This window comes from Abramis brama (assembly GCF_963993115.1).
Source record: "Abramis brama genome assembly, chromosome: 6".
Classification (NCBI taxonomy): domain Eukaryota; kingdom Metazoa; phylum Chordata; class Actinopteri; order Cypriniformes; family Leuciscidae; genus Abramis; species Abramis brama.
The window spans coordinates 24,842,674-24,852,026 of NC_139968.1; the positions used below are offsets into that span (position 1 = coordinate 24,842,674).

General features: G+C 37.5%; 1 protein-coding gene across 1 annotated transcript in view; it reads left to right on the forward strand.

Annotated features, from left to right (window-relative positions):
- The window catches only part of cntnap5b (contactin associated protein family member 5b), a 66,364-nt gene that overhangs the window by 22,452 nt on the left and 34,559 nt on the right, over positions 1 to 9,353 (forward strand). Inside the window, exons 5-7 of the mRNA XM_084116804.1 lie at positions 3,782 to 3,985; positions 8,004 to 8,188; positions 9,222 to 9,353. The exon at positions 9,222 to 9,353 is cut by the window's right edge and continues 12 nt beyond it. Of these exons, the coding sequence (XP_083972930.1) occupies positions 3,782 to 3,985; positions 8,004 to 8,188; positions 9,222 to 9,353 (521 nt within the window). The remainder of the gene's footprint in view (positions 1 to 3,781; positions 3,986 to 8,003; positions 8,189 to 9,221) is intronic.

The following is a 9,353-nucleotide window of genomic DNA, read 5'->3' on the forward strand; positions in this document are numbered from 1 at the left end:
CGCGCTCCCAACTCCGAAAGATTTGAAGAAAATCCTGAGATTCCTGACTGTATATTCCGATATTGTGGTGATGTTGGTGCACACAATCATACTGATATGGTCTGAAGGAAGAAAGGACAAAAAACAAGCAAGCTGTGGTTTCAAAAGATCAGCTAGTCTGTTTTTAGCTGTTGCTAGTTCAATGTAACATACTGCAGTCGGGTTGAGTTGGTTTAGACTTACCCTTCACTGGGTATCAAAGTGCAGGGTAACAATCAATCGGTTACCTCAAGGGTACCTTGCACCACACGTCTAGCGTTTGAAATATTTATAATGCAGCCTTTCTAGTGCTTGTTTTCTCTCTTTTTTTTTCCTTTCCCTGATTGTTCCTTTCTCTCAGTCTCTCCTCAGGTGCTTTGTATTTGCAGTCTGCACACTAGCTGCACCGATTCTCAATTCAAAGCTTGACTCGGTGGCCTATCACTGCCATGTTTATTTTCTAAACGTTAATTTTGTGAGATAGGGCAGAATGTGACACCGCTGGGGGCGACTCGGTTTACCACGTTGATCAAACATGATAAGTGGGTGCTGACCACACAGTATTTCAGTAATAGGGTTTGATAACAGAGACGCTAGTGCTTTCTCAAAGTCAGACCGCTGGCAGGTTAGCACTAGCATTAGCGGCGGGCGCAGGCTTGCATTCCAAAGGAGCCGCGAATGAATCAGGCATTGAATTAGTGCTCGGTAATTACATTTATAATTATCCCCGCGCAAGTACGCGCTGAACATACAATGGCTTGACACTGCGGTGCTCAATGTTAGTAGAAAGGGCATATGAACAGGGGTGGAAAGAGGACTAAAAAATATACTCAAGTAATATTACTTTCTCAAAACAGCAGCCATGATTAACAGCAGTTGGTCCCATCTAAGTTTTCTATGCACGATTTTATTCGAGATCGAATACTCTCACCCTATTCAATCACGTTATGGATAGGGAGAGATGCAAAAAACTTGGCGTCAAACGCGGGGCAAAGTGAATTCGAACAAGTCTGAGACTTAAGAGAGGGAAAGACACAGAAAGAAAGCACATGTTTAGGATAGCGCATGGTCTCCCTCCATTCATATTTCTCTTCTGGAGGATAAACCGGACATCCTCAGCGTTGCGTTGGCCTTATTCATGCACTCCCAGAATGCTCCTGAAGTCAATTAGTTTTAAATCTGTCAAGCGCCTCTGCTGCTAACTGCAATTTAAGGCCGTGGCTTCGTGGTATAAACTGTTTGTGTGTGTATGTCTGAAATGGGGAGTGTGTAGCAAGAGCATACGTTCTCTGAGTGTGTGTGTGTGTGTGTGTGTGTGTATCCCTGTACAGTCATTAATTCACAATGGAGCACTGCTGTGTTGATGCCACCAAGAGACCCATAAATAAAGAGAGGTCTAATTCTTAGTTTGTAGAGGACTTTGCGTGTGTGTGTTAAGCAATAAGTAGGCCCACACAGAATATGTTAAATTTCCCCACATACTATATGTTCTAAGTAATGGGGGGGAAATTAAGAAATTTTGTTAAATAGATCTTAACAGAGTAAATTTGGTATGGAGTTATTTTCTTTTCAATCTGATTCCAAGGACTGTCAAGACCAGTATAGCAGATTTCGACACTGTTACTTGTTATTATTATTATTATTATTATTATTATTATTATCATCATAATTATTGTTGTTGTTACAATTTATATCATTTTAACCTTTTAACATGATATGTAAAAGTCATCATCATCATTAACATAAGTAAACAACAAATAAGACCTCAACATCACCAAAATGCAAAACAATGTTTAAAATATATTAAGTCAGTCTTAAATGTCAATGTATTTAATATTTTTTTGTCTTGTATTAATCTTAAATTAATACAAATGTAGATGTTCAAAGTGAAAAATATGTAGATGGACTTGCTTTTTATTTATTCATTCATTCATTCCATCAGAAATTCATTGGTTCAAGTGTTATATGAATATTATTTATATACTGTTATAATTTGTATTAATATTTTAAATGAACTTTTTTTATATTTATAATTTTTATATTTTTACTTATTATAATTTTTTTTTTTTTTTTATCTGCTGTTGTCAGTTTTGTTAGTTAGTTAATTAATTAATTAACCGTTTTATTATACAGGTTAAATTATGCTGGTTTAATTATTATTATTTTTTTTCAGTTTTAGTTTATTTCTTCAACTTAAACTTCATTTCAGCTTGTTGCTTTGGCAACCATTCTAATTTTAATATTTTATTTCAGCATTTTATTTTGCCATCTACAATCCTAAATAATACATTATTCAAGCGTGACGTGATTCAACCATGTGTTGTGTTTATCGAGCCGCCTGGCTGAGTTCAGATTCAGTCTAGAGTTTGAACTTCATAGTTTTTGTTCTTTCCCCTCAGGAAGGATTATACAATATGCATTTTATTCTGCTAAACCTGGCAATGTTTTCAACTTCTTTCTATCCTCTCAGTTCTATCCGACTCTTCTTTCTATCCTCTCAGTTCTCAAGGTCATTGTTTATGTAACTTCTAAGGTTTTTTGATTATTGTTGTGCATCTATGATTAAAAGACTTTGAGATAAAGATACATTTCCTTATCATTCCATCTTGACACGCATTGTGCCTCCATCGAGACGCCAACTCGTGCAAAAAAACGAAAACCAAACACATTCTCGTCTGATCTCCTCACTTTATCTAACTCAGCCTCATTGCGCTTGCTGATGTTCCTGGACCCTCTGTGTTAGTTCTATATTCAGCAGACGGCTCCGAGCTCTTTGCACGGCTTTGCTTGTCATGGCTAGTTAGCTTCAGTCTCTCGCACTCCGCCATCCGGCGAGGAGAGATGGAGAAAGAGAGCGAAAATTTAATGTCTGACCTCTGAGCCCGGGTCAAAAACCATGCACATTTCTTCCTTTTACCGCCCAGGGTAGAATTTGTTCTGAAGGGTTGCTTTGAGGCAGGCTTGGATTTGTCTTTAAATTCTGGCCAACATTTTTTAAGAAGGAAATAAGAAAAATAAACTGACCTTAACTCTCAAGACGGGTCTTATTCAGAGACTACTTCATTGTGTTCTTTTTTTTCTTCACATGCACCTAATAAATGAGTGACACATTGCAAACTCATTCAGTGCAAGTTATATTAAATAATATTAAATAATTAAACGTATATAATAAAAATATATATATTATTATTATTATTATTATTATTATTATTATGTTTTTATATAAATTAAAATAACACTTTCCCAAAGTTTACAGGTGTTTTTGTTTAGTTCTTTTTTGTTTGTTTTTTTGTTTTTGCTTTGCTTTGCTTATCTTTTGCCTTTGCTTTTGGGTTTGCTTTGTTTTTTGTTTTTGCTTTGCTTTGTTTTTTGTTTTTGCTTTGCTTTGCGTTTGCGTTTGCGTTTGCATTTGCTTTTCCTTTTGCTTTGCTTTTGATTTGATTTGCTTTTTTGCTTTGTTTTTTGTTTTTGCTTTGCTTTTGTGTTTGCTTTACTTTTTGTTTTTGCATTGCTTTGATTTGCTTTGCTTTTGCATTTTCTTTGGTTTGCTTTGTTTTTTGCTTTACTTTGCTTTTGATTTAGCTTTTTCTCTTGTTTTGTTTCTAAAAGATTATGAAAACACTTTTTTTTTATTTTGGAAATATGAGAAACTTATGAATTATGCACAATTATGAAAGTAAATAAGGAAAATTTTGCACTTTCATCTTTCTTGTTATTTATGACCATGATGCAGATTCATTTTTTATTTTTATTTTTTCCATAGAGTCGGATGTTGCAGACTTCAATGGCAGGAGCTCTTTGCTGTACCGGTTTAATCAGAAGTCCACCAGCACGGTGAAAGATGTCATCTCCCTGCGGTTTAAGAGCCAGCGTGCGGACGGGGTCCTTGTGCATGGAGAGGGACAAAGGGGCGATTACATAACCCTAGAGCTGCATAAGGGCCGACTGGCCCTGCATATCAATCTGGGTGAGTGAGAGGTCTCTAGCCTTTTAAACTCAAAACTCAAGCGGGACGCCTGAAACATAACATATTCTATGCCAGCATGTGGATGCAAATGCTTCGGAAAAACTTGATTTCATACATTTTTGTGTTCTGAATTGCGGCAGGTAATAGATGTGGACTAAAAGCCACAAAACTCAGATCTTGTTATCTTTGCAAGAGATTCACACTGTCTGTGCTTAGGTTATTCCACATATGGGTTTTGTAGAGCTCTCCTATCATTGCAGAAAGAGGAAGTGTTCACAGACACAATCGTGGCATCTTATCGTAATCATGTGAGAGGCAGTTGTGAAACAAAGATTTGATTAAGAGGCCAAATCTGCGGCGTAATCACACATAAGTGTATGGAGCTGTCACGAAGAGTGGTCTAGTGTAGATTTCGGAGCCTCATGTTCAATTAGCACCATCACTCAGATGGAATAAGCTGTATGTTATGCTGAGCGGCTGCGAGCTCTGATTGCTAAGTATTCCAAGCCGAGATTGTTGATGCCGTTTATCATGCGTTTACATCCGCCCTCCATCTGAAAACTGTCAAAGCTCATTTTAAATGCTGTATTTTGTCACCTTCATGGGTGATTCTCACTAAAATGTGTCTGCTTCATGTTTTGCTCCAAAATCAAAAGAGGTTATTTTTTTGCATACAGAAAATAAAATATATTTAGGCATATATTTATTTGGCTTAGTGAGACAATTTTCATTAATGTTTAATTTGTATATATATATATATATATATATATATATATATATATATATATATATATATATATATATATATATATATATATATATATATATATATATATACACACTCACCTAAAGGATTATTAGGAACACCTGTTCAATTTCTCATTAATGCAATTATCTAATCAACCAATCACATGGCAGTTGCTTCAATGCATTTAGGGGTGTGGTCCTGGACTCCAAACTGAATGTCAGAACGGGAAAGAAAGATGATTTAAGCAATTTTGAGCGTGGCATGGTTGTTGGTGCCAGACAGGCCGGTCTGAGTATTTCACAATCTGCTCAGTTACTGGGATTTTCACGCACAACCATTTCTAGGGTTTACAAAGAATGGTGTGAAAAGGGAAAAACATCCAGTATGCGGCAGTCCTGTGGGCGAAAATGACTTGTTGATGCTAGAGGTCAGAGGAGAATGGGCCGACTGATTCAAGCTGATAGAAGAGCAACTTTGACTGAAATAACCACTCGTTACAACCGAGGTATGCAGCAAAGCATTTGTGAAGCCACAATACGCACAACCTTGGCGGATGGGCTACAACAGCAGAAGACCCCACCGGGTACCACTCATCTCCACTACAAATAGGAAAAAGAGGCTACAATTTGCACAAGCTCACCAAAATTGGACAGTTGAAGACTGGAAAAATGTTGCCTGGTCTGATGAGTCTCGATTTCTGTTGAGACATTCAGATGGTAATCAAATGAGAACATGGATCCATCATGCCTTGTTACCACTGTGCAGGCTGGTGGTGGTGGTGTAATGGTGTGGGGGATGTTTTCTTGGCACACTTTAGGCCCCTTAGTGCCAATTGGGCATCGTTTAAATGCCACGGCCTACCTGAGCATTGTTTCTGACCATGTCCATCCCTTTATGACCACCATGTACCCATCCTCTGATGGCTACTTCCAGCAGGATAATGCACCATGTCACAAAGCTCGAATCATTTCAAATTGGTTTCTTGAACATGACAATGAGTTCACTGTACTAAAATGGCCCCCACAGTCACCAGATCTCAACCCAATAGAGCATCTTTGGGATGTGGTGGAACGGGAGCTTCGTGCCCTGGATGTGCATCCCACAAATCTCCATCAACTGCAAGATGCTATCCTATCAATATGGGCCAACATTTCTAAAGAATGCTTTCAGCACCTTGTTGAATCAATGCCACGTAGAATTAAGGCAGTTCTGAAGGCGAAAGGGGGTCAAACACAGTATTAGTATGGTGTTCCTAATAATCCTTTAGGTGAGTGTGTATATATATATATATATATATATATATATATATATATATATATATATATATATATATATATATACAGTGAGGAAAATAAGTATTTGAACACCCTGCTATTTTGCAAGTTCTCCCACTTGGAAATCATGGAGTGGTCTGAAATTGTCATCGTAGGTGCATGTCCACAGTGACTGTGAGAGACATAATCTAAAAAAAAAAAATCCAGAAATCACAATATATGATTTTTTAACTATTTATTTGTATGATACAGCTGCAAATAAGTATTTGAACACCTGTCTATCAGCTAGAATTCTGACCCTCAAAGACCTGTTAGTCTGCCTTTAAAATGTCCACCTCCACTCCATTTATTATCCTAAATTAGATGCACCTGTTTGAGGTCGTTAGCTGCATAAAGACACCTGTCCACCCCATACAATCAGTAAGAATCCAACTACTAACATGGCCAAGACCAAAGAGCTGTCCAAAGACACTAGAGACAGAATTGTACACCTCCACAAGGCTGGAAAGGGCTATGGGGAAATTGCCAAGCAGCTTGGTGAAAAAAGGTCCACTGTTGGAGCAATCATTAGAAAATGGAAGAAGCTAAACATGACTGTCAATCTCCCTCGGACTGGGGCTCCATGCAAGATCTCACCTCGTGGGGTCTCAATGATCCTAAGAAAGGTGAGAAATCAGCCCAGAACTACACGGGAGGAGCTGGTCAATGACCTGAAAAGAGCTGGGACCACCGTTTCCAAGGTTACTGTTGGTAATACACTAAGACGTCATGGTTTGAAATCATGCATGGCACGGAAGGTTCCCCTGCTTAAACCAGCACATGTCAAGGCCCGTCTTAAGTTTGCCAATGACCATTTGGATGATCCAGAGGAGTCATGGGAGAAAGTCATGTGGTCAGATGAGACCAAAATAGAACTTTTTGGTCATAATTCCACTAAACGTGTTTGGAGGAAGAAGAATGATGAGTACCATCCCTACTGTGAAGCATGGGGGTGGTAGCATCATGCTTTGGGGGTGTTTTTCTGCACATGGGACAGGGCGACTGCACTGTATTAAGGAGAGGATGACCGGGGCCATGTATTGCGAGATTTTGGGGAACAACCTCCTTCCCTCAGTTAGAGCATTGAAGATGGGTCGAGGCTGGGTCTTCCAACATGACAATGACCCGAAGCACACAGCCAGGATAACCAAGGAGTGGCTCTGTAAGAAGCATATCAAGGTTCTGGCGTGGCCTAGCCAGTCTCCAGTGACCATAGAGAATCTTTGGAGGGAGCTCAAACTCCGTGTTTCTCAGCGACAGCCCAGAAACCTGACTGATCTAGAGAAGATCTAGATTATGTCTCTCACAGTGGACATGCACCTACGATGACAATTTCAGACCCCTCCATGATTTCTAAGTGGGAGAACTTGCAAAATAGCAGGGTGTTCAAATACTTATTTTCCTCACTGTATATATATATATATATATATATATATATATATAAATTTAAAAAAAATATATTAATTTTTCGCTAATACATTTAGGGATTACAACAAATATTGTTATGATAAATACTTGCCTTTTTCCCCATCACCGTCACTTCAGAAGCAAGATTAGCTTAATTGTCATGCAATAAATATCACAATGCAAAAAAAATTATTGATGGTAAAAATAGCCTCCATTTTCTTTATGCAAAATATAATTTCTTCCTTCTCTCTTTGTTTTTGTGGTGAAATATGAGCTGAACATGTTCCTGACAGACTTCTCTCACTTTGTCAAGATACTCTGTTCTTTCTGCACTTTTATCATCAGTAAAGCAGGTTTTTTTCCAGGAAGTTCAGAAGGATCAAACATAGGAGACGGCACACGGCACACCTTTCCCAAGCTATTTGTGGCTGGTTTGGAGAATATGTGCTTGAAAAGAGACTGTTTGATAATTTTGTTTGTAAGGTTGCCTATTATAAAGATGCTGTAAAATTAGCAACTGAAATGTTGTAATTTTGTCTTCTCTATCAAGACGACGCTAAGACGCACCCTAGCAGCGGCCATGTCTCTGTGTTTCTGGGTAGTCTTCTGGACGACCAGCACTGGCACTCCGTCCTGATCGAGCGATTTAACAAACAGATCAATTTCACCGTGGACAGACTAACCAAACACGTGAGGACGGGTGGGCTGGATGATTCGCTGGAAGTCGATTATGAGGTGAGAATGTTTTTGATTACTTGGATTGTTTTATTACATTTTTGTAAAGTATGCTTAGCTATGGAAGCTTGTTTCCACCACATAATAAAAAAATAAAAAGGTAAACTTTAAGACAAAAAGTCAAAATTGCGAAATGTAAACTTGCAATTTGAGAAAAAAAGTCTAACAATTCTGTGTACTTAGCAGATCCATATGGAAAAAGTAACTTTTATCTAAGATCCCAGTCAAAATGAGAATTAGCATGACTAGCTGATGTTAGTTTTGAGGTCTCCATACTTTTAGCAGATGTTTGCATTTTAAAATGTACACTCCCTTCTGGGAAAATGGACTAAAATATTGATGAGTTGTCCGAACTACAGATTTTTGTCAAATGGAATGGTACCTAGAATCAATTCATAATAAATCGAATGTTTAATTTATTAGTTTTAACAAATTTAATAATGCATTATTTTAAGAGATCTAGAATAAATGTATTCATTTATTATTAATAATTAATCATTTTAAAAATTAACCATTGCAGTCAATTTTGTCCCCCTTTTGATCTCCTTCAAAATTATTTGTATATGTTGTTGTCTGTTTTTCGTTTTATTTGTTGCACTTTAAAGTGCATTTTATGAAATTTGCTATGCAAGTAAAATATAATAAAAAACAATAATAATAGTGTTTGCTTGTTTGCTGTTTACATTGTTTGTTGCACTTTGAAGAGCATGAAATATGTAAAGAACATTTATTTATTTTATTTTATTTCATTTTTTTTTTTTTTTTTTTTTTGACTGGATTTTGATTTGATTTGTCTCAAAACAGTGCATAAAATGCTGCACATTTTGATCTGGACCTGCATAATTGCTTAACTGCCTGTAATCAGTAACATGTTGAGTTAAAGTTTAATAACATGGTGACCATAATCAAGTAATTTCGATTGGTTAAGAGCAGAACACCTCTAGCGCCAAATCACTTGACTAATGATTGTACGCATTTCTCGCTGTGTTGTAAAACCTCTCCATCGCTGTTGTTTTTCATTCATTTCACAAAGCTCAGTTTTGGAGGCATCCCTCTTCCTGGAAAACCAGGCACGTTCCTGCGGAAAAACTTCCATGGATGTATGGAGAACCTCTACTATAATGGCGTCAACATCATCGACCTCGCTAAACGACGCAAACCTCAG